The 25,285-nt window shown below is 46.0% G+C and overlaps 1 protein-coding gene across 13 annotated transcripts; it reads left to right on the top strand.

Moving 5' to 3' along the window:
• Positions 1–672: 672 nt before the first annotated feature.
• rab35b (RAB35, member RAS oncogene family b) lies at positions 673–24,607 on the top strand. 13 transcript variants are annotated; one of them, XM_083644847.1, is made up of 9 exons: positions 673–957; positions 5,714–5,764; positions 6,793–6,916; positions 13,999–14,123; positions 14,412–14,536; positions 20,437–22,597; positions 22,643–22,685; positions 22,774–22,863; positions 22,999–24,607. In XM_083644847.1, exons 1-6 carry the CDS (start codon positions 906–908, stop codon positions 20,563–20,565), a joined length of 606 nt encoding a protein of 201 aa, XP_083500973.1. In that variant the 5' UTR covers positions 673–905; the 3' UTR covers positions 20,566–22,597; positions 22,643–22,685; positions 22,774–22,863; positions 22,999–24,607. The 13 variants fall into 13 exon arrangements, with proteins under 13 accessions (XP_083500973.1, XP_083500974.1, XP_083500970.1 ...); XM_083644848.1 differs by having other exon boundaries at positions 22,643–22,728; XM_083644844.1 differs by having other exon boundaries at positions 20,437–22,372; positions 22,418–22,863.
• The last annotated feature ends 678 nt before the right edge of the window (positions 24,608–25,285 follow it).

Raw genomic sequence — 25,285 nt, 5'->3', positions numbered from 1 at the left:
TCAGTCCAGGTAGCGATAACTAGGGACTGGGCTGGGCTGGAGGCGGGAGCACTCTGAGGAATGTCAAGCCCCCAGACAAGAGGCATTTAGTACAAGTATCACCATGCTTATCTGAAGCGCCCCCTCTTGCTTATGGCCCCCAGGACAAGACTGGACCCTTCCATGACTAGCAGCCCACCTGAATGCCTATGTGAGGGAGAAAGTAGGGGCAAATGTTACAAGATAACCATGTCCATTTAGTCTGGTTAGTGTTCAGTAGGGTCGTGGGATGGATAAATCCTACCATGTGTATAATGTTGGTTGTTGAACATTCATCAATGGGACAGAACAGATCCTCTGTCCCAGTGGTCCTCTTAATTTTTTTTCACCTCCAGGACCCCTAAGCTGGCACAAATGACACCACAGACACCCATTTGATAAGATTTTGTTCCTGGGTCCCCATCTGATCATATTTTTGCTTAGATGCTTTATTACAGAAAGTGTATTATTTAAAAACATGACCCGTCATTTTGTCACTTATGGTAGGAATTTGTGAAAATAAAGTATTCCCCTTTTTGCTGGGGGACCTTTTTTGAGAACCAGTGCCTCTCGCAGGCAGGCAGGCAGCAGGAGCCTGCGCAGTGAGGCCTCTGGCTGGGTCAGAGTTGGGGTGGTGCAGCCTTCTCTACCAGAGAAGGAAGCGGAGTTTCCGGCTGTTTGCAGCGGAGGGAGAGGATTGCTGACGCCGCGAAACCCCGAGAAAAACGCCGCCGACCGGTCCGGCTCGGGGGGGCTAGCAGCTGTAGCATCGGTAGCGGGTGGTTTTCTTTCAGGGCTGGTACATTTACGGGCCAAGGAGGGTCTGACAGCGAGCAGAGCACCAGACGCGGCTTGCATCAGGCGGCGGCGAGCCAGCAGCTACCGGCATGGCCAGGGACTACGATTACCTCTTCAAGCTGCTCATCATCGGAGACAGCGGTAAGCCGAGGCCGGGGATGCGGCACGGGAAATGGGCCTTATCGTGTTTTTATGTGGGGGAGAGGAGCAGAAATGTCGCTACAGTCCCACCGTGTGCTTTTTCTCACATTTAAAACGTACCGGTAGTCGTTTGCATTTTCTGTATGGAAATGAGTTGTGTAATAGACACATCCAGGAGCATTTCGTAACGTTAACGGTGACAGACAGGCCAGGGCGGAGGTTGTGTCAGTCAGGGCTGGGCTGGCATGTCAGCCGACCGGGCCGGATATCGCTTGCAGATCAGGCTAACGTGACGACTATGTTGAAGATTTGATGGTGTTTGTACACAAGTCAACATGTTTTGAATTAGCCATACAACAACACACACACAACATGTTAATTAGCGTTAAATGATAAGTCGAATTTGGTTTCTTGTTGGTATCTCATTAGCTAGCTAGCTGGAAATGAAGCTAACGTTAACATAACATTAGCCAGTTTAGCCGTGTAGCTGTTTGCTAGCTGGCCTATGAAGCTGGCCGCCTTTGAGGTTGTGGAATAACGACGTTATCTACGTCAATTAAATATAGCTGTGGTTGTGTTTACTGCACCAAATAAACTATAATAACACCTATTTTGTTATTTAGCTGGTTAGCAACAGTTAAAGGTGCTCCTTGATCAAATAGGAACGCTGCAGCCACTGCAGTCTTGTTTCCATCATTAGCTAACGTTAGCCAATACAGTCAAGTATTTGACTGTTAAGATTAATTACCAAGAGCCGTAAGCTTCACTAAATGAAGTGCATGACTTGCATCTTGTGTAGCCATTCCTGATGCTTTTGATCGTAGCTGCTGAGGCTCAAAGTCATTCAGGACTAGTGGACTGGTTAGTTCACTTTTCCTAAGTTCAGCTGTCCACTATGACTGATGTGTGGCTCATATAGAGCATTGGATTGACCTGGAGTCTAGCTGCTCTGTATAATGTTAAAAAACTAAAGGCAACAAATAGATGGCTTTATTGACCGAATGAAGATCACAGTAACAATGATGATGAATACACTTTAAGCGCCGCTCTTTCCTCTGTGTTAAGATGAAAACATGACTTTGTAATGGGACTCCACCCTCAGTAGATCCACACATCCTGCGGGACCTCTTTGTGGGGAAAGATCTTTGCATTCATTGACCCCTCTGGATCCTGGCACTACCCCATCAGCTGGCTGCTCACAATAGAGGGCAAGGCAGCAGCACAGCAAGCCCTTCACTGCCACACACACACACACGCACACACAGGGGCCAATGTCCCTCAACTGTTAGCAGTGCTGCACTGAGATGATCCAGGCAATATGCTCTTACCACTGCTGCATTTCCTCATGTAGACACATCCACCGCAGACGATCAGCCGTTCATCACACGTTGTTTTCAACCTGTAACGAGGCTGAGCTTTGTCATTTAGCCAAACTTGGTTAGCCTCCGGTCTACCACACTAGCGTTGTGCATATGACATACCTTCCCATGGAGATTGGTATGAGAAGCGCTCAGTTAGGTTACGCCAAAACAAAGACTGTAGTGTATTTCATTACAACCATCTCTGGCATCTGATTTTGCATGTCGTTGGCCTGAATTGGTGTCATGCTGGTCGTGAGTGAGTGTGTTCTCGATCAGACACGAGTCCATTCCAAGAGAGGGGCTAGGTGTGATGTGATACATATATATTTGTATCTATACCAAATGTAGTGATTCACGACAACCTCTATTCTAAGCCAGTGGTTCTCAACCTTTTTACACCAAGTACCAGCTCAGAAATGACCACCGCGCATACCACCAGTTGTACCCATATACCACAGGTTGAGATTGAACCACTGATCTATTCTAAGTAATACTCTTCAACCTTTGAAAATACAAATTGCAGTAATTGTTCTTCTGTCACTGATATAAACCAAAGTGAGTGACATTGTGGTTTTTGGACAGACAGCAGTGATGCTTAGCCATGTATGAGGACAAAAGGGAGACTATCTCTCTTCTGCTTTGCTGCTTCTGTTATTGTTTGAAGAAAACGCTGGAGCACTCAGTCACAGGCAGTGGTGTAGGTAGATCAGATCTAACATGAGATGATGGTGACACAATAGGTACACTCAGTCACAGTGGTGTAGGTAGATCTAACATGAGGTGATGGTGACACAATAGGTACACTCAGTCACAGGCAGTGTAGATCTAACATGAGGTAATGGTGACACAATAGGTACACTCAGTCACAGGCAGTGTAGATCTAACATGAGGTAATGGTGACACAATAGGTACACTCAGTCACAGGCAGTGTAGATCTAACATGAGGTAATGGTGACACAATAGGTACACTCAGTCACAGGCAGTGTAGATCTAACATGAGGTGATGGTGACACAATAGGTACACTCAGTCACAGTGGTGTAGGTAGATCTAACATGAGATAATGGTGACACAATAGGTACACTCAGTCACAGCGGTGTAGGTAGATCTAACATGAGGTGATGGTGACACAATAGGTACACTCAGTCACAGTGGTGTAGGTAGATCTAACATGAGATAATGGTGACACAATAGGTACACTCAGTCACAGTGGTGTAGGTAGATCTAACATGAGATAATGGTGACACAATAGGTACACTCAGTCACAGTGGTGTAGGTAGATCTAACATGAGATAATGGTGACACAATAGGTACACTCAGTCACAGCGGTGTAGGTAGATCTAACATGAGATAATGGTGACACAATAGGTACACTCAGTCACAGTGGTGTAGGTAGATCTAACATGAGATAATGGTGACACAATAGGTACACTCAGTCACAGTGGTGTAGGTAGATCTAACATGAGATAATGGTGACACAATAGGTACACTCAGTCACAGTGGTGTAGGTAGATCTAACATGAGATAATGGTGACACAATAGATACACTCAGTCACAGTGGTGTAGGTAGAGACCAGTCTTCTGCAGACCTGCCATAACATGAAAGCTAATCTCCTGTAGAAGCTGCTCTGATCCCTCTCCCCTTCCTGCTACCTCCTAAACTACATTTCCCTCTCCTCTGTGTTTCTCCTCTGCCTGACCCTGATCATGCTCCCGTCCTTGTATAAAGAAACAAATTACTTTTCTATCTCTTCTCTTTCCAGCTCTATCTTTGACTGAATCCTGTCTATTGTACACAGTCATTTTAGGAACCCACTAGTATTTTATCCCCCCCCCCCCCAATGATGTATTGTCATGATGCTGCAGCTTAGTTTGACCTTCACCCTCCCGAGTATTGCTAAATGGTAAATAGACTTCACTGCATAGCATTTGTATAGCACTTTTATCCAAAGCGCTTTACAGTATGCCTACATTCACCCATTCACACACAGGACACATTCATATACACAGATGGGGGCAAGCTACCACGCAGGGTGCTGGCTACCGCGCAGGGTGCTGGCTACCGCGCAGGCAGGGTGCTGGCTACCGCGCAGGGTGCTGGCTACCGCGCAGGGTGCTGGCTACCGCGCAGGGTGCTGGCGCAGCCATCGAGAGCAATTTGGGGTTCATTGTCTTGCCCAAGGACACTTGGAGCCGGGGATCGAACCACACGGCTCTTTTTTCTCCAGCCGAGCCACCCTGACTAATACTGTACAGTAACAGTCTATGATTCACCCTGACTAATACTGTACAGTAACAGTCTATGATTGTTTTCAGTGTTGATGATCTGTGAATTGAAGCTTATTCTGCTGTTGCATGGATTGTCATCTCTCTGGATAATATATGCGCGTCAGCTATCGTAAAAATGCCTAAATTGTAAATGGAGATTGATTGGCATCTTATTGACCTTGAATCCTGGGGAATTATACTCTATGAATGAAATGTATGGAAAACACATGGTGGCATTGAAATAGCTTCCTCAAAGCATGTAGGCCCTCTGAAATGTTACAAGTCTTAATTACACTTTCACATGTTTTTGAAAACATAATAGAATATAGTTGTGTGTCACTCAGGTTCATATTAGAATATATGAATAGAATATATGGTGGGGCGGCTGTGGCTCAGGAGGTAGAGTGCGCCGTCCACCAACCAGAAGGTCGGTGGTTCGATCCCCGGCCCCTCCAGTCCGCATGTCGAAGTGTCTTCGGGCAAGACACTGAACCCCCAAATGGCTCCCGATGGCTGTGCCAGCACCCTGCGTGGCAGCTGGCCGCCTTCGGTGTGTGAATGGGTGAATGTAGGCACATTGTAAAGCGCTTTGGATAAAAGCGCTATATAAATGCAGTCCATTTACCATTCAATATAGTTTTGTGTCACTCCAGTCCAGAATAGAATATAGTTTATTGTCACTCCGGTTCATATAATGAAACACAGCAGTCTGCTCTACTGGCAACTTGGCAAGCCATAAAATCGCTCTCCTTGCTCAGCCTTAACACGACGCTTGTTTTCAATTGTTTTGAGAGAGCGGGTTTTCCTGGTTTCCCTGTAGCGTAACCCCCGTCCGCCGCTATGCGGTGCGCTACGTAGGCATGTAAATAACAACAAAGAAATATCCAATCTCCTAGCCGATGGTGTCATTTGCTCATGTAGGTCATATAGAGGCACCAGTATTTCATAACCAGTTTAAAAGTTCCGTGTAGGGATTTAATTTTAACGTTACAAACGGAGGGCAGAGGGCAGATATGCGGCGTCGCTATGATGACCAGAGGTGGGCGGAGGGCAGATTAGTGGGCGGAGGGCCAATAGTGTGTTGTTGTACTTGATGCTCATTGCTCACTCTGTGCTATTTCTCCCTCAGGAGTGGGGAAGAGCAGTCTCCTCCTGCGATTTGCAGACAACACATTTTCAGGTAAGTGGGTCTAGCTCAGGGTGCAGTATAGCTCTGACTGAACAGAAATCTAGCTCAGTGTGCAGTGTAGCTCTGTCTGAACAGAAATCTAGCTCAGTGTGCACTGTGCAGTGTAGCTCTGTCTGAACAGAAATCTAGCTCAGTGTGCAGTGTAGCTCTGACTGAACAGAAATCTAGCTCAGTGTGCAGTGTAGCTCTGACTGAACAGAAATCTAGCTCAGTGTGCAGTGTAGCTCTGTCTGAACAGAAATCTAGCTTAGTGTGCAGTGTAGCTCTGACTGAACAGAAATCTAGCTCAGTGTGCAGTGTAGCTCTGACTGAACAGAAATCTAGCTCAGTGTGCAGTATAGCTCTGTCTGAACAGAAATCTAGCTCAGTGTGCAGTATAGCTCTGTCTGAACAGAAATCTAGCTTAGTGTGCAGTGTAGCTCTGCCTGAACAGAAATCTAGCTCCGTGTGCAGTGTAGCTCTGTCTGAACAGAAATCTAGCTCAGTGTGCAGTGTAGCTCTGCCTGAACAGAAATCTAGCTCCGTGTGCAGTGTAGCTCTGCCTGAACAGAAATCTAGCTCAGTGTGCAGTGTAGCTCTGTCTGAACAGAAATCTAGCTCAGTGTGCAGTGTAGCTCTGCCTGAACAGAAATCTAGCTCCGTGTGCAGTGTAGCTCTGTCTGAACAGAAATCTAGCTCCGTGTGCAGTGTAGCTCTGACTGAACAGAGATCTAGCTCCGTGTGCAGTGTAGCTCTGTCTGAACAGAAATCTAGCTCAGTGTGCAGTGTAGCTCTGTCTGAACAGAAATCTAGCTCCGTGTGCAGTGTAGCTCTGCCTGAACAGAAATCTAGCTCCGTGTGCAGTGTAGCTCTGACTGAACAGAGATCTAGCTCAGTGTGCAGTGTAGCTCTGTCTGAACACATATCTAGCTCAGTGTGCAGTGTAGCTCTGACTGAACAGAAATCTAGGGGTTCACGTTTTTTTCCCCGTTTCTGGATCTGGGTCATTAACCCTGCTTTGGTCTGCGTGTGTTCTGCAGGTAGCTATATCACCACCATCGGAGTGGACTTTAAGATCCGGACGGTGGAGATCAATGGGGAGAAGGTGAAGCTGCAGATCTGGGATACAGCAGGGCAGGAGCGATTCCGCACCATCACCTCCACGTGAGTAGATGGAACACTCTGTACACAGTAGATGGAACACACTCTGCACACAGTAGATGGAACACACTGCACACAGTAGATGGAACACACTCTGCACACAGTAGATGGAACACTCTGCACACAGTAGATGGAACACACACTGCACACAGTAGATGGAACACACTCTGCACACAGTAGATGGAACACACTCTGCACACAGTAGATGGAACACACTGCACACAGTAGATGAAACACACTCTGCACACAGTAGATGGAACACACTCTGCACACAGTAGATGGAACACACACTGCACACAGTAGATGGAACACACACTGCACACAGTAGATGGAACACTCTGCACACAGTAGATGGAACACACTCTGCACACAGTAGATGGAACACACACTGCACACAGTAGATGGAACACACTCTGCACACAGTAGATGGAACACACTCTGCACACAGTAGATGGAACACACTGCACACAGTAGATGGAACACACACTGCACACAGTAGATGGAACACACTCTGCACACAGTAGATGGAACACACTCTGCACACAGTAGATGGAACACACTCTGCACACAGTAGATGGAACACACTGCACACAGTAGATGGAACACACTCTGCACACAGTAGATGGAACACACTCTGCACACAGTAGATGGAACACACTCTGCACACAGTAGATGGAACACACTCTGCACACAGTAGATGGAACACTCTGCACACAGTAGATGAACACACTCTGCACACAGTAGATGGAACACACTCTGCACACAGTAGATGGAACACTCTGCACACAGTAGATGAACACACTCTGCACACAGTAGATGGAACACACTCTGCACACAGTAGATGGAACACACTCTGCACACAGTAGATGGAACACACTCTGCACACAGTAGATGGAACACACTCTGCACACAGTAGATGGAACACACTCTGCACACAGTAGATGGAACACTGCACACAGTAGATGGAACACACTCTGCACACAGTAGATGGAACACACTCTGCACACAGTAGATGGAACACACTCTGCACACAGTAGATGGAACACACTCTGCACACAGTAGATGGAACACACTCGGCACACAGTGGATGGCACACAGTAGCACAGACCTGTCCTGGAGGTGAAGGCACTTGATTGTTTGAGGAGGCAGTTCATTGTCAACTAGAATCCGTTAGAGCTGCACTTTGAAACTGTGTGGAATTCCCCACAGATCCTAATTACAGATGTCAGAGAGGGAGGCTCCTCCTGGTGGTCACATAGTACTGTGTGACGGCGGGGAATGGGCAGCTTTTTAGCGTCCCCATCGCCATAGCCTCACAGTGATGTAGAGCAGGGCCCCACAGTGATGTAGAGCAGGGCCTCCCAAACCCTTTGAGCCCACGACCCAAACAGAGCAGATCATCTGGTCTCCTAATGAAGCACATTAGTACCCTGGTTGTTATGTGGCGAGATGCCACAGACAGCCCCGACTCCTCGCTCAACAAACACTGATGTCAAACATGTGTCAGACACAAGCAAGGCCCGTGAGCTCAATCTGGCCCAAAAGTGATTTCTGTTGTCGGTTCAGTGGAGCCCGCTGCTTCATTGCGCTCAGCTGACCCGCAGACGAATCAAATGCACTCGCCACACGCTAATAAAAACGATGAAAAACACAAGCTTGCAACGAACGCACCCCGCCTCGTTAGCCTGAACATCGTTAGCCTGAACTCCAGCGGTGTTCTGCTGCCTGACAACATGATGCTAGTGAGTCAAAGCGGATTACATCACATTCACATGAGGTTTTCATAGCTGGCCGACACGAGAACCTTTTATAGTCCACCTTTTTTGCGTGCTGTAAAGTTATTGTACTAAAATATTGCTTAAATTAAATTCCTGTTTGAGCAAGTGAAGACAGTGACCCTTCCTCTTCTAAGTGCATCTACTCCACCTACGCACCTGCCACAAGACTTCTCAGGTGTCCAAGAGTCTTAATAAAATATTGCTTAAAATATATGTTTTTAAAATGTTACCCTGAACCGGCATCTGTAATGGAAACCTTAACAAAAATATATAAACTAAGCAAGTAGTTAGGCCTCCGGCATTTTTTTTATAATAATTTAAAAAAAAAATACTTGTGACTATTTGGCTCAGTCACTTAGATTGAAACCTTAACCTTACTCTGATTACTTCTATATAATTACTCATACTCTGATTACTTATGTGTACAGTGTGACTGTGTCTGACAACCTCTTACTCTGATTACTTCTATATAATTACTCATACTCTGATTACTTATGTGTACAGTGTGACTGTGTCTGACAACCTCTTACTCTGATTACTTCTATATATTTACTCATACTTTGATTACTTGATTACCTATACAGTGTGACTGTGTCTGACAACCTTTTACTCTGATTACTTCTATATAATTACTCATACTCTGATTACTTATGTGTACAGTGTGACTGTGTCTGATAACCTCTTACTCTGATTACTTCTATATAATTACTCTTACTCTGATTTCTTATGTAATTACTCTTACTCTCTCTGATTACTTACGTGTACAGTGTGTGGCACGACCGCCTGCTCTCAAATTGATCACTTATCTTCCCTTGTAAACAGTCAGCTGGAATATGGACTTACAATTTCAATGATAGTGTAATTCACATGGACGGGCCTGACGGTGCTTCAGTGTTTCCCGCTAGACAAAACACCTGCAGGACAACGTGTCCTTTAAGATTTCAAATACAGGACAATGGGGATCAATTCAGGACACATTAAATCTGTGTTTATTGAGCTTAAAAACAATTGATATAGGCGCTATATAAAGAATAACATAATTAGGCATGTAGATTTATATTTTTTATTTGAAAGTATAAACAGCCAATGAGACTCAATTAGCCTATCATGTCCAGAGATGTAACCGTGCTTTTCGGGTCACACGGTGCGCACTCTGGTGTGGCGACGATGGTCCAGCTGGTCGTCTCGTCCAGTAAATCATATAAATATCAGCTGTGTTTTTAGCATGCTAGGTTTATTGAGCTATAGCTAGCTATTGAGTTGATCTCTGATGTGCTTCCAACACGCCCTGTTGAGAAGTGCTTTCAACTCGTCCTGAGCTAGCTATAGCTCAATAAACCTAGCATGCTAAAAACATGGCTGATATTTATTTGATTTTGAGATCATGGACCATGCAGTTGAATTGGATGGTCGCGTGTATTTATTTGAGCTGGAATAACATCATGTGGATCGTTTGGAGGGGCGGAGGAACGGGAGCTTTTGTGACGGACAGACAGACAGACAGACAGGCAGACAGGCAGGCAGACAGACAGACAGACAGACAGACAGACAGACAGGCAGGCAGGCAGGCAGACAGGCAGGCAGACAGACAGACAGACAGACAGACAGACAGACAGACAGGCAGACAGACAGGCAGGCAGACAGACAGACAGACAGGCAGACAGACAGACAGGCAGGCAGACAGACAGGCAGACAGACAGACAGACAGACAGACAGGCAGGCAGACAGACAGACAGGCAGGCAGGCAGACAGACAGGCTTCCTGCAACAAGGTCAATGACAGCTGGCATTATCTTGCTGTGGTTATGATATAATACCACGATATAAAATATTTCATATCAGTCGATATCGATAATTATTGATCATTTTTAATTACCCATTTTTAGTAAAGACCACGAGAAAAAAGGTTCAATTGAACCACTTCATTTTGAACCAGCTTATTTATCAAGGCACACAGGTCATCATTTGAATGTTATCCCAATTAAAAACACACAAATTGAGTGTTGCAGCTGTGTAATAGATATGTTCGGGTGGGAAATGTAGGATTTGTCTGTTTGATTTCCACGCTCATTTCAGTGACAAAACTGGCGTTGGATTTATCATTCAAACCAGCATTAAAAGGTCTTGGAAATCTTGGATTTTTCTTTATTGAATTTTGTGGACAGTATCCATCATGATAGTGTCTCAAAGCCAGGTTTCCACGCCAAAGTGTTTTGACACTTCAGCTGTAAACAAAAACAACACAGAAAAACATGTCCTGAAATTGGAGGAGAAAACACTGGTTGAAAGAGTCTCTCTGTCTGGAAGTCCTTCTCCATTTCTTTCAATAGTTGATTCATGGCGTTTGGGTTCACATTTTATGAGCCTGTTCATTCACTGTTTTTACTGCAGGAAAGGTGGCTGGAGTCTGGTCCCACCACCCCCCCCCCCCCCACCCCCCACGCCCATGTGCATCTGTTACACACACACGCGCACACACACACACACACACACACACACACACCTTGCTGCCTGGTGGCCCATTACTGCTGGACATTGGGGGGGACATAGTCAGACAGCACTGTATCCCCACACTGTCACACCAGGCACAAACACTGAGACACACACACACACACAATAGGCCCGACAAAAGCGTCTTTGTGTTTGCGTTTGGCGCAGTGCAGTGCAGCCAGACTGGGGATGCTCTGGGGGGAAACCCCTCACCAAAACATGCAATATCCTGGTCACTGATGTGGTGCCTCCTCTGGTCGTTCGGGCGCCTGTTCGGAGGGAGGGGAACTTGTTGGAATAGCGTGATCCTCCCACGTGCTATGTCCTACCGGTGAAGCTTCCCCTGTCAGGTGAAAAGAAGCGGCTGGCTAACTGCCCATGTCTCGGAGGAAGCATGGAGCCAGTTTCGGCTCTCCCCAGATTGGCAGAGGATGGAGTAGCAACCAGGATAAATAAATTAAAAATGGGATAAAAAAATCAGGGGGGGGTAGGCATGGGTCGATTTCCGGTTTTACCGGTTCGGTTCGGTATACGAGCCCAAACCGGTTTGATCACGTGCAAACCGAAAAAACCTTAAAAAAAAAAAAAAAAAAATTTTTTTTTTTTTTTTTTTTTTTTTTTTAAGTTTTTTTTTTTTTTTTTTTTTTTTTTTTTTTTTTTTTTCCAGTCCATTCTGATTGCACTATTGTTCGTATTAGCCTCTTCTCAAGTTGCACTAGTAGGCAAAAGTCTTATTTTGTTTATTATGTTGATGTTTGAAGAAAAGTTAAGCTGAATAGTTATGAGAAATAAAAACAGTGTGTTGTTACAGTTAAAAGGTTCTGCTTATTTGTATTCAGTGTTCGTGCTGGTTGGCAGCATACCAGCTTAGAGGTGCATTATCGCCACCAACTGCAGCCGCTTTGATACGTTTTTGGGGGGAATATCGAACCGGTTTCAAAATGTTCAAACCGACCCATGCCTAGGCCCTATATTGTGTGAATTTGTGAGTTTTGAAGTTTATAAGGCAGCTCAGCTGTAAGCCAATCCATTCTGATTGCACTGCTTGTGTTTTTATTAGCCTTTTCTCAAGTTGCACTATAGGCAGCAGTCTTATTTCATTTATTATTTTGATGTTTAGAAGAAAAGTTGAGCTGAATAGTTATGAGAAATAAATACAGGGTGTGTTTGTTACACAGGTGTCCTGCTTCTTTTTATTCAGTATCATTGCTGGTTGACAATACCAGCTTAGAGGTGTATTATCGCTATCAGGTGGACTGAAGTTGCACTACAGACAGTTATGGGCCACACTCGGGAGCCCTGCTTTAAAAAAAAAAAAAAAAAAAAAAAATTTTTTTTTTTATAATTACAAAAAAAATCGGTATACCGGTTCGATCCGGTTTAGACGGCAATATCGAACCGGTTTTAAAATTTTCAAACCGACCCAGCCCTAGGGGGGGGGTATAAAAATATTTTTTTCCAAAGACGGCATGCTCTGCCTCTCTCTCTGGGGCCTGCTGGCTGGCTGGGTGCAGGTTGACAGGATGCTCTGTCTCTCTCTGGGGCCTGCTGGCTGGGTGCAGGTTGACAGGATGCTCTGTCTCTCTCTGGGGCCTGCTGGCTGGCTGGGTGCAGGTTGACAGGATGCTATGTCTCTCTCTGGGGCCTGCTGGCTGGCTGGGTGCAGGTTGACAGGATGCTATGTCTCTCTCTGGGGCCTGTTGGCTGGCTGGGTGCAGGTTGACAGGATGCTCTGTCTCTCTCTGGGGCCTGCTGGCTGGCTGGGTGCAGGTTGACAGGATGCTCTGTCTCTCTCTGGGGCCTGTTGGCTGGCTGGGTGCAGGTTGACAGGATGCTCTGTCTCTCTCTGGGGCCTGCTGGCTGGCTGGCTGGGTGCAGGTTGACAGGATGCTCTGCCTCTCTCTGGGGCCTGCTGGCTGGCTGGGTGCAGGTTGACAGGATGCTCTGTCTCTCTCTGGGGCCTGCTGGCTGGCTGGGTGCAGGTTGACAGGATGCTCTGTCTCTCTCTGGGGCCTGCTGGCTGGCTGGGTGCAGGTTGACAGGATGCTCTGTCTCTCTCTGGGGCCTGCTGGCTGGCTGGGTGGGTGCAGGTTGACAGGATGCTCTGTCTCTCTCTGGGGCCTGCTGGCTGGCTGGGTGCAGGTTGACAGGATGCTCTGCCTCTCTCTGGGGCCTGCTGGCTGGCTGGGTGCAGGTTGACAGGATGCTCTGCCTCTCTCTGGGGCCTGCTGGCTGGCTGGGTGCAGGTTGACAAGATGCTCTGTCTCTCTCTGGGGCCTGCTGGCTGGCTGGCTGGGTGCAGGTTGACAGAAGCGCCGGCCGGTCCGTGACAGATTGAGATCCTTTAAGTTCTTTGGACTTTCTTACTTGGTTCCCACCTGCAAAGCAGCCCCTCCCACCTCAGTCCAAACAATTCTGTATTGTTTGATTATACGACTAGACCTTTGATCAAGTTTATTGGCTCAGTCCAAACTATTTTGTCTTTTTTATCACTGTCTGCCTTTACGGTTGTTATTGGTATGGAATGTTCAGTGACATGCTGAGCTTGTTCAGACTGGACTCTGATGAGTCATAGCCATATGTATGCAATATAGTTGAATTTGTTGACCATTTAAAAATGATGAACTTGCGTCTCTCGTCCAAGTTTGTGTTTTGCAGGCTTGTCTCCCCCTGCTGGACGCCGGGCTAACTGTCGTCCTCTCTCTCTCTCTCTCTCTCTCTCTCTCTCTCTCTCTCTCTCTCTCTCTCTCTCTCTCTCTCTCTCTCTCTCTCTCTCTCTCTCTCTCTCTCTCTCTCTCTCTCTCTCTCTCTCTCTCAGATACTACAGGGGGACGCACGGGGTCATAGTGGTGTACGACGTCACGAGTGCCGAGTCCTTCGTTAACGTCAAACGATGGCTACATGAAATCAACCAGAACTGTGACGACGTGTGCCGGATATTAGGTGAGTGCGCTCCCGTCTCAGCGTGCCGTCACTGCACAGGAAGTCAGCCATCTTGGCTGAACCTTGACCTTCTTTTCTTTCAAATACATTAATTCCACCCTTGATTCGAGTCAGCATCTCTTTTTCTTTTTTTTTTCCATCTTCAAGCAATTTTCAGAATAGTTCCCTCAACACAAAGCAAGGATGCATCCTCGTGTCCTCGCTGAACTCTCCCGACTCTGTGCACTTCTGTCTCCTCCTCCGACTCGCGGACGTCCTAAATCCTCTGTGTTGCCAATGTTTTGTCAGTGGGAAACAAGAACGACGACCCCAACTCCAAGGTGGTGGAGACGACCGACGCGCAGAAGTTTGCCGAGCAGATGGGCATCAACCTGTTTGAGACGAGTGCCAAAGAGAACATCAACGTGGAAGAGGTACGCAGAGAGGTTTCTGGGACACGCCTGCTGCTGCTGCTCAGAGTGGCTGTGAGAGCAGGTCATTTACAGGCTGCAAGTAGGCGGAGTGTCCCAATACCTGCTGATCAGTAGGCTTAATTTGCAGTGGCTTAATGCGTAAACAGGGTTGGGAGGGTTACTTTAAAAATATAGTCCAATACAATTACTTAGTTGCTTGAAAGAAATTGTGATCAGTAATGTCATCCAAGTATCACAATATTAAAGGAAAAAAATCAGTTTTTTTTACACCCTAGACCTTATTTCCAGCTTAAAATATGATGTTTTTACTCACCCAGAGAACTTTGGTTTCATTCTGATCGCCATAGAACAGGGGTGCCCAATACGTCGATCGCGATCGACCGGTCGATCGCGAAGGTAGTGTGGTCGATCGCATGGCATTGGGGGGGGGGGATTTTTCTTCTTCTTTTTTTTTTACTGTTTTTCCACTGTTTTTCCACTGTTTTCCCACTGTTTTTCCACTGTTTTTCCACTGTTCCACTGTTTTCCACTGTATACTCAGTGTATATATATATAAATAAATATGTTTGGTAGATCACTTTGACTTGGTCATTTTAAAAGTAGCTCCCAAGCTGAAAAAGTGTGGGCACCCCTGCCATAGAAGATATTCAGGTCCGAGTAGAGTCCTGGAACTGGCCAAAACGGGCGAACGGGGCATACGTAGTACACACTGCAAATAACGTATTTTCTGTAATGTAGTGGTTCATATCCTCATAATATCTCGTCCATAAACGTGAAAGTGAATCCGTCTAGTCTCCTCCCTGCTGCCTCGGTTTCCTCATCCAGGGTCTGCGAATTCAACAGAGGCATTCATCCTCTGTTCTCGGCCGTGCAGCGCTTGTTCGTCGCTGGCCTGTTGTTCCTCTCTCTCTCCTCGTCCGCTCTTCAATTTCGATCAGCTCTTCATCCGTTGTTGTAAACAAGTCGATAGTCACGGGGAAATGGCCCCGGTGCGCGGTGATTCCTGCTAGACAACAGCCAGCTAGACAAAGGAGTCAGGAGGAAACTCACGAGACTTCAGCAGGACTTGGGGCAAGAGTTGGATTCACAGACCCCGGATGAGGAAACCGAGGCAGCAGGGAGGAGACTAGACGGATTCACGTTCACGTTTATGGACGTGAGATATTATGAGGATATGAACCACTACATTACAGAAAATACGTTATTTGCAGTGTGTACTACGTATGCCCCGTTAGCCCGTTTTGGCCAGTTCCAGGACTCTACTCGGATCTTCTATGGCGATCAGAATGAAACCAAAGTTCTCTGGGTGATTAAAACATCATATTTTAAGCTGGAAATAAGGTCCGGGGTGTAAAAAAAACGGAATTCTCCTTTAAAGTAATGTAACTTATTACTTTCCGTTACTTTTAGATTACTTTGGAACAAATTTCCTGCATTTGACTACTGGCAACACCGCGGTAATCCTCATTTCAGACCTGATGCCTAACCTACGTTTGAAAAGTCAGCACAGACAAATCTATAAAGGTGCTCTTATACTCGAGCAAAGCTCCGTGGGGTGGGGCCCCGCGAGTCACCGTGCAGACCTCGCGCTGGGGCAGATGCCATTATACTCAGAAAGTGATCAGCATGTATTGTACAATGGTGAGAACAGCCCGTGAAAAGTCGCAATGAAACTCTGTGCAGTACTGAGTGCGCTTTCACTCTCAAACGACCGCACGCACATCAGCACATGAAGGAATCAAATCACCAAACTTGTTTTTACTGAAAGCCGTTTTACTTCTCAGCCCTGATAGCCTACTCTGTGCTGCTTTTAATCTCTCTCAATAATGCTCTCAACACAACACATTTACTTGGTGAAATTACTAAAAACGAACAGTTGCAAATCAAAGTTTATAGCCTACCACATGGGTCAAGAAATGTGGCGAAAACACAGCTCAGTGTTCAGGGTTCAGTGGCTTGAAAGCGGACATGTTTGGAGAGAAGCCGTGCGCTGCTCGCGCTGTTAGAAAAAAAATCAGGCACAAGGCGAGCGCCAGACGGAGCTAGCGAATAAACACGCCCAACAAATTTACGTCATTTGACGCGCCCGGCCCTCGCTCCACCCCTGCGCCCTTCACGGCAGGGTGAGCATAATTCAGCCTTTATGCTGTTGCTGCTTTATGTAAGGGTGGGAGAAAAAATCGATTCACCTAAGTATCGCGATTTTTAATGTCACGATTCTTTGAATCGATCTTTTATTCCAGAATCGATAATCGCAAAAAAAAAAAAAAAAATTGGGTGCCCGCAGTCAGGCCACTCACTGAACAGCAGGCCAGGCGCCGCCTACTGGTTTACTAGTGGTTTTATTACTTTATTAGGTAGTCTGAAGTAATAATTACACTTCAGGGTTAAAGTGGGTGCATCTGATGTTGAAACTGCTTGGGAATATTTCCACAATGCCTTTTCAGCCATTTGTAATAAGCATGCGCCTGTAAAGAAATTTAGGATAAACGGGAGGAATAATCCTTGGTTCATTGAAGATTTGGCTCTTTTGATCAGAGAAAGAAATGCTTCATGGGCCAAAGCTCGAGCCACAAATTCTGCTGCTGACTGGTCTGCTTTTAGAACCTTAAGAAATAATTGCACAAGCATGACCAGAAAATCTAAATCAGATTACTACTTAAAAAGTGTTTCTGAAAACCTCAATAATCCTTCTAAATTTTGGAAGCAAATTAAATCATTATCCTGTTCCAACTCTTCTTCTGGTCTCCCTGACCATATTTTTGTCACCTCAACTGAAATTAAGAACAAAAAGGATATAATTGGGCACTTTAATAAACATTTTGTATCAGCTGGCTGCATTTTCAATGAGTCTAAATCAGATTCTCACTGTTGTGATTCCAGCTCCCTGCCACCGCGAGCTGGTTCACCAGATGCCACTTTTGTTTTTAAACCCATTTTAATAAACGATATCTGTATTGCTTTAAAAGCTATAGATCCAAAAAAATCTCCTGGACCAGACAACTTAGAGCCCTACCTACTAAAGGCTGCAGCTGAATTTATTGCAAGCCCTATAGCATACATCTTTAATTGCAGTCTGCAGTCAAATTCGATTCCAAAAGTTTGGAAGGCAGCCTACGTGCTTCCCTTATTGAAAGGTGGTGATCCGTCAGATCTTAATAATTACCGCCCGATATCCAAGCTTTCTATTCTTGCTAAAATATTGGAAGCCCAAGTAAATTGTCAACTAAAACTATTTCTAGCAGGTCACAACATTCTAACAGATATCCAGTCAGGTTTTAGAGCAGGACACAGCACTGTTACAGCAACTATGCTGGTAGTAAACGATATTGTCAATGCCCAGGACAATAAGCAACACTGTGCTGCTCTATTTGTTGATCTGTCAAAAGCATTTGACTCGGTTGACCATGAGCTATTGCTAAATCGACTAAGTAATACTGGAATAGGGGAATCAGCTTTACAATGGTTCAAGAATTATCTTACAGAGCGGACACAGTGCGTTTTTGCAGATGGTCTGAAATCAGACTTTTTAGAGATTTGTATGGGTGTCCCCCAAGGTTCCATTTTAGCTCCTGTTTTATTTTCTTTATTTATAAATGACATTGGGAAGGACTTACAAACTGCCAAAGTGCACCTTTACGCAGATGATACAGTAGCCTACTCAATTGCCCCTTCTCTGAGCCAAGCCATTGATAAACTTCAGTTAGCATTCCAGCAGCTTCAAGTCTCGCTACATGGGCTCAAACTAGTCCTCAATAGCAAGAAAACCAAATTCATGACTTTCTCTAGGCAACGCACTCAATCCCCAGGCAATACAAATTTTTATACTTTAAATGGGGACCAAATTGAAAAAGTGTCATCTTACAAATATTTAGGTTTTTGGCTGGATGACAAGCTTTCTTATAAAATTCACATTGAAAACCTCATGAAGAAGCTGAAACCAAGACTAGGTTTTTATTTTCGAAACAAGGCTTGTTTTAATTTGTTAGCTAGAAAACAACTGGTGCAGGCTACCTTTTTGAGTGTTCTGGACTATGGTGATGTTGTGTACATGCATGCTGCCTCTTGTACACTCCATCTTTTAGATTGTGTTTACCACAGTGCTCTGCGTTTTATCACTCATTCTGCTCCTCGTACTCATCATTGTACGCTCTATGAGTTGGTTAACTGGCCGTCACTAACTCTTCGTAGAAAACTTCACATGTACATATTTGTGTACAAGGCCATGATTGGTAAACTCCCTTTATATTTATGTAATCTCCTAACGCAGACCTCCATCACTATACAGCTTCGTTCCACCAGGTGGCTTTCATACCAGGTCCCAAGGGTTTCCACAGAGCTGGGGAAAAAAGCTTTTTCCTATTTTGCTCCCTGGTCCTGGAATAATCTGCAGAGCTCTCTTCATCTAACTAACCTAGTCTCTTTGGGGAAATTTAAAGCCATGTTAAAAGTCTTTGTAACCGAGAAATGCAACTGCCTAAACTGAGTTGGATTTTAGTTTCTTGTGTATTTGATGTTTGTATTGTCTGTTTTGTTTGTATTTTAATTTTAATTTTGTAACTGTAACTGACTTGTAACTGACCTGTCTTGGCCAGGTCTCCCTCGGAAAAGAGATTTCAATCTCAAGGGACTTCCTGGTTAAATAAAGGTTAAATAAAAAATAAAAAATCTCATTGTAAAATTGGACTTGGCCCAAATTGGGCTTCAAACGGTCCAAATTGGGCTTCAAACGGCCCAAATCTGGCTTCAAACGGCCCAAATTGGGCTTTAAACGGCCCAAATTTCACGCGCGTCGGCCCATATCAGCCTGGCCTGCTTGGTATCTAATGCCCGGCCTGAATTATGATCCCAGTCTGCCCCTGTTTTTAACTATATCGCCCAGCCCTACTCATGATATAATATACAGTCTCTAGTGTATGATTCAACTTTTCCCATGTTCTAATCTAGTGTAAAAAAGCAAACAAACTGAAAAAAGAAAAGAAAAAAAGAAACAAAAATCGCAATAAATCGTAATATCGAATCGCAATAATCGTAGAATCGCAATACTTAAGAATCGCGATTATATATCGAATCGGCACCCAAGTATCGTGATAGTATCGAATCGGGAGATAAGTGAATCGGCACAGCCCTAGCTTTATGTCAGAGAAAGATTAGGCTCCATGCCTCAGCCTCTTTCTTCTCCCTCTCTAGCGCCACCTGCAGGAGCCTCGCGTTGATTGATTGGACATGTTGGCTGTTTGATGACCATGAATTGTTTCATTATGATTGACAAACGGCCCTGTGCTTGCTGGCTGCTCTGCTCGATCACACTGTAACCCTGTTAGTAATCCCAACTTTTACTCAATGTAACTGTAATCTTGATTACATCTATTTTGCTGTAACTGTAAGGGGATTACAGTTACTTTGTTTTTGGTAATCTAATAATTACGTATTCCCGTTACTCCCCAAACCTGTGCGTAAATATCTATGTAGTACAGTTTAAAAAAACAACACCACCAACAGGTGTCAGCCACAACGAGGGATGGGTTTTGCATCATGGCAGCGTGTCTCTTCCCCTGATCTGCTGTAGCTCCTCTGGTCGACCTGCAGCCTCCCTCACCACCCTCTGTGCTTCTCTCCCTCTCTCTCTCTACCTCTCTCTCTCCCCCCCTCTCTCTCTCCCTCTCCCTCTTCCCTCTCTCTCTCTGCCCCTCTCTCTGCCTCTCTCTCTCTCCCTCTCTCTCTGCCTCCCTCCCTCTCTCTCTCTCTCTCCCTCTCTCTGCCTCTCTCTGCCTCCCTCCCTCTCTCTCTCTCTCCCTCTCTCTGCCTCCCTCCCTCTCTCTCTCTCCCTCTGCCTCCCTCCCTCTCTCTCGCTCTCTCTCCCTCTCTCTGCCTCTCTCTCTCTCTCTCTCTCTCTCCAGATGTTTAACTGCATCACAGAGCTGGTGCTCAGAGCCAAGAAGGAGGTTCTGGCCAAGCAGCAGCAGCAGCAACAGAACGACGTGGTCAAACTCACCAGGAACAGTAAACGAAAGAAAAAGTGCTGCTAGCCGACACCGGCAGCAGGTCCAGCAGCGTCCGACAACACACAACGCATACACACACGCTCACACACACACACACACACACCACGGGACTCCAACACACACACACACACACACACCACGGGACTCCAAGCATCTCAATTCAAGAGCAGTATAACAGATTTAATAAATATACGACGAAAGGAACAAAAAAACGAGTAAATGGAAGAGGGGGGGGAAATATGTCCCCTTTGGACAAACAAATCATGAAGACTTTCAACAAAATAATGTACAGATTTTATTGGAAGGCAGATGGAGTTTTATTTGGCACCATTGACCACCAGAGGTCCTCCTTTCTCAAAGGACCTGCAAGCTGACAACTGACCACCACGCCGCTCACATTTCTATACGTACACACAGCCCATAACATTGATATCCACACAGCCCATCTTACTATCAGTGTCCCGCCTCTCATTCCACTTCACACAGGACATTACTGAGGAGGAGGAGTCACTTTTTTCTCTTTTGATTTATTTTTCCTTTGTTTTTATTTCTATTGTTTTTTGTTTTTTTGGGGGGGCGGGGGGGTTAGAAAGGTGGTTATTGGACCAGGCGTCTGAAGCGAGCAGCGAGGGGTCACGACCTTTCCGCCTCGTCTTTCCGACGCCTGCATCGCCACCGCGGCTCAAGCCGAGAGATCACGAACTGCTAGTTTTTTTGTTTTATTTGAACCGGGGGAGGCGGGGTTATCGTACGGCTGATGAGGATGATGATTGGTAGGCAGGCTTTAGCGACTAATCCAACGGACAGAACCGGTGACTTGTCAAAATTTTAGTTTCTTGTTTCTATTTTGCCAAGCGTCCTTCCCCTCTCCCCTCTAACCTCCAGTAGTGCTGCTGAGCCAACAACCCGAAGTTTGCTTTGCATTTGTTGTTGTGGTTTTTAAAGTGCTGCGGAGCAGTGAGTGAACCACTCGCAAACACTCTGGGACATGGGGCCTCTGAACGCACCCTTCACTGCAGTCTTACCATGCTTTCAAAGAGTTTGCTTTTAAACTTTTTCTTCCATCTTGTGTGTTTTTTAAAACGATGATACTGCCAATATTATAGAATATACATATATATATATATATATTTAGGAGCTCAGTGGCGCCCCTTATTGGACTGTTGCCATAGTGGCCCCTGTCGGCCACGTGGAGGTAGGGTGAGTGGAGGTCTGATGGGACCCTGCAGAGTCCTCCTCAGGGTGTGCTTCTCTCTCTCTCTCTCTCTCTCTCTCTCTGTGTCTCTCTGTGTCTCTCACCTCCCTCCCTCCCCTCTCCCAAGAACCTGAACCCCCCCACACATCAGCACCTCCACCTCTCACAGCGATGGACTCATCTCCTGCACTCGGGCCCATTCTCCACGGACTGGACCGTCAGCGCCAGGCTCTTAACGCTCTTTGTGCCTGCCAGACGGGAGCTGGAAAACGGGTCGTCTTGTAGTCGTTGCCGTGGTTTCTACCCTGGTCTTGTCTGTTGTCGAGCATGTAACACTTTGTTTGAAGGGGTATGTGTCTAAGGTAACGCCTGACATGTAACACTTTGTTTGAAGGGGTATGTGTCTAAGGTAACGCCTGACATGTAACACTTTGTTTGAAGGGGTATGTGTCTAAGGTAACGCCTGACATGTAACACTTTGAAGGGGTATGTGTATACGGTAACGCCTGACATGTAACACTTTGTTTGAAGGGGTATGTGTATACGGTAACGCCTGACATGTAACACTTTGAAGGGGTATGTGTCTAAGGTAACGCCTGACATGTAACACTTTGTTTGAAGGGGTATGTGTCTAAGGTAACGCCTGACATGTAACACTGTTTGAAGGGGTATGTGTCTAAGGTAACGCCTGACATGTAACACTTTGAAGGGGTATGTGTCTAAGGTAACGCCTGACATGTAACACTTTGTTTGAAGGGGTATGTGTATACGGTAACGCCTGACATGTAACACTTTGAAGGGGTATGTGTCTAAGGTAACGCCTGACATGTAACACTTTGTTTGAAGGGGTATGTGTCTAAGGTAACGCCTGACATGTAACACTGTTTGAAGGGGTATGTGTCTAAGGTAACGCCTGACATGTAACACTTTGAAGGGGTATGTGTCTAAGGTAACGCCTGACATGTAACACTTTGAAGGGGTATGTGTCTAAGGTAACGCCTGACATGTAACACTGTTTGAAGGGGTATGTGTCTAAGGTAACGCCTGACATGTAACACTTTGTTTGAAGGGGTATGTGTATACGGTAACGCCTGACATGTAACACTTTGAAGGGGTATGTGTCTAAGGTAACGCCTGACATGTAACACTGTTTGAAGGGGTATGTGTCTAAGGTAACGCCTGACATGTAACACTGTTTGAAGGGGTATGTGTCTAAGGTAACGCCTGACATGTAACACTGTTTGAAGGGGTATGTGTCTAAGGTAACGCCTGACATGTAACACTTTGAAGGGGTATGTGTCTAAGGTAACGCCTGACATGTAACACTTTGTTTGAAGGGGTATGTGTCTAAGGTAACGCCTGACATGTAACACTGTTTGAAGGGGTATGTGTCTAAGGTAACGCCTGACATGTAACACTTTGAAGGGGTATGTGTCTAAGGTAACGCCTGACATGCATTTAGTAGTCTAACCTGTCAAGGATTTGTTTTCTCAGCTTGCGGAATATTCTCAACTGTTAAGTAACGGGTCAGTGTCATATTCTTTCGTTTACGTTTCTCGATTACCTGTCGCAATGTCGTTACCCGTTCAACTGAAGTGTTACCGTACAGTGTGTGGTCTTCACCATGGCAGACAGTGGGAGTGGTGGGGATGAACTGCAGCAGCAGGCCTCCCCATGTGGACAGTCAGGGTTTTGCTGCCCCCATGTGGACAGTCAGGGTTTTGCTGCCCCCATGTGGACAGGTCAGGGTTTTGCACCTCTCCCTCTCCATGTGGACAGTCCAGGTTTTCCTGCAGAGGATGAAACAACCTGTTCTCCTTCCCAGGGCCTCAAATTCCACCTTTTGACACCCCCCATCCTCGTCTTTGGCATGTGCCACGAAGGACCGTCGCTTTTGTTGCCTAAACCCAACAAGAGTTGTTTTGCTCGCCTAAACTTAACCGGCAATTCGAGCCGTTACCAGTCGGTAACCAGGAAGTAGCGGTGGCTCCGCCGAGGCGTGGGCGAGGGAGGTGAAGTAACCAGGTGTCTTTGCTGGAGGTGGGCGGGACGACCCTGCTCCTCCATGATGCCACCGAGTGTCATTTGATGCTCCGGGGATGAGAAGCATCGCAGGATGATCTGCTTCTTATGACTGACATTTTGTCTTTTGTTTGTATCGTTTTGTTTTTGGGAGAATAATTGACTGATACAGGTTGCAAACATTCAGATGCTTTCATCCTCTGAGCAGGCTCGGGTCGGGGTGCGTTTGTTTCATCCTCTGAGCAGGCTCTGGCCGCCGGGTGGGGGTGCGTTTGTTTCATCCTCTGAGCAGGCTCTGGCCGCCGGGTGGGGGTGCGTTTGTTTCATCCTCTGAGCAGGCTCTGGCCGTCGGGTGGGGGGTGCGTTTGTTTCATCCTCTGAGCAGGCTCTGGCCGCCGGGTGGGGGGTGCGTTTGTTTGCGAGAAAAGCTCCCGGGCGGGCGGTGCCGTGACTCGGAGCGGCCGAGGCAGCAGAGAATCGGTATCAAATCTCAGACTGTATGATTTCTAATCATTATGTGTATGTATATATAAATATATTTGTGTGTTTATATTCAATATAGAACATACACACATAATTAGCACACATTAAGTGGCGCGTGTGTGAACATGCCCTGTGTGCTATGGTTGAAACACACTTATCAGCTGTGGTTTGCTGTACACTGGAGAAAAGAGATGTACTATTCATTTTTCCCTACATGAATTTAATCAAACGTTTTAAAAAAGAATAAATATTTGACACATAATGACTGATCTCAATTGTCGATGATTTGAGGCTCCGCCTTGTTTTGTTTGGAACCTGTCTTTGCTTTCTGTGAATAAACTTGTATGGGAGGAATTGTGCACTGTTCTTTGGGAACCCGCTTATAAACAATGATGCTACTTTGGAACTTTGATTACATTGTAACCCAGGTTCTCTGAATGGAGAGACCCTCTCTCCCCACTACATTTTCAATGTACCATGGATACGGGATTAGCCAGACAAACTGTCAATCCAGAGGGGAGCCCGGTGAGAACCAGGGGCCTTTACTACGAAGCTCAATTAACAGATCCAGGATATCTTCGCTCGATCTGGATTGACCAACCCTGACGATCACAATTGCGCTAAGCGGTCCTACTGTACATAGCCGCTTATCAACTCGATCTGTCAACCCAGGATTCCCCTATCCAGCCATTACCTCACCTGCGCATGAACAAGCACAAACCAGTCAGCCCACGGCACTGTGCTGTGTCATTCAGCTTTACACCACACCTGGTGGCCCCTCAATGTACTCCCTCGTCTACAGTGAACATGTTGTGGGGAGAGATGGTCTCGACACCAAAGAGAACGCTTTGTTTCATCCTATCAAAAGAAGGCTAAGTGTCTGTGTGAGTGAGCAGGATTGTGTTTGGCCACAGCTCTGCACAGGAAGTGAGACGGATTTTTGAATTAGCTAATTAGGGCTGACTGGTCAAAAATGGCTCATTAGTCGCCAAAATCAGTCAACACAGGTTCAGCACCATGGAGAGCTCTATTCATTAGCTAATG

The sequence above is a fragment of the Poromitra crassiceps genome (assembly GCF_964638095.1).
Source record: "Poromitra crassiceps genome assembly, chromosome: 10".
NCBI classification, from domain to species: domain Eukaryota; kingdom Metazoa; phylum Chordata; class Actinopteri; order Beryciformes; family Melamphaidae; genus Poromitra; species Poromitra crassiceps.
This window is presented reverse-complemented; position numbering and strand designations above follow the sequence as displayed.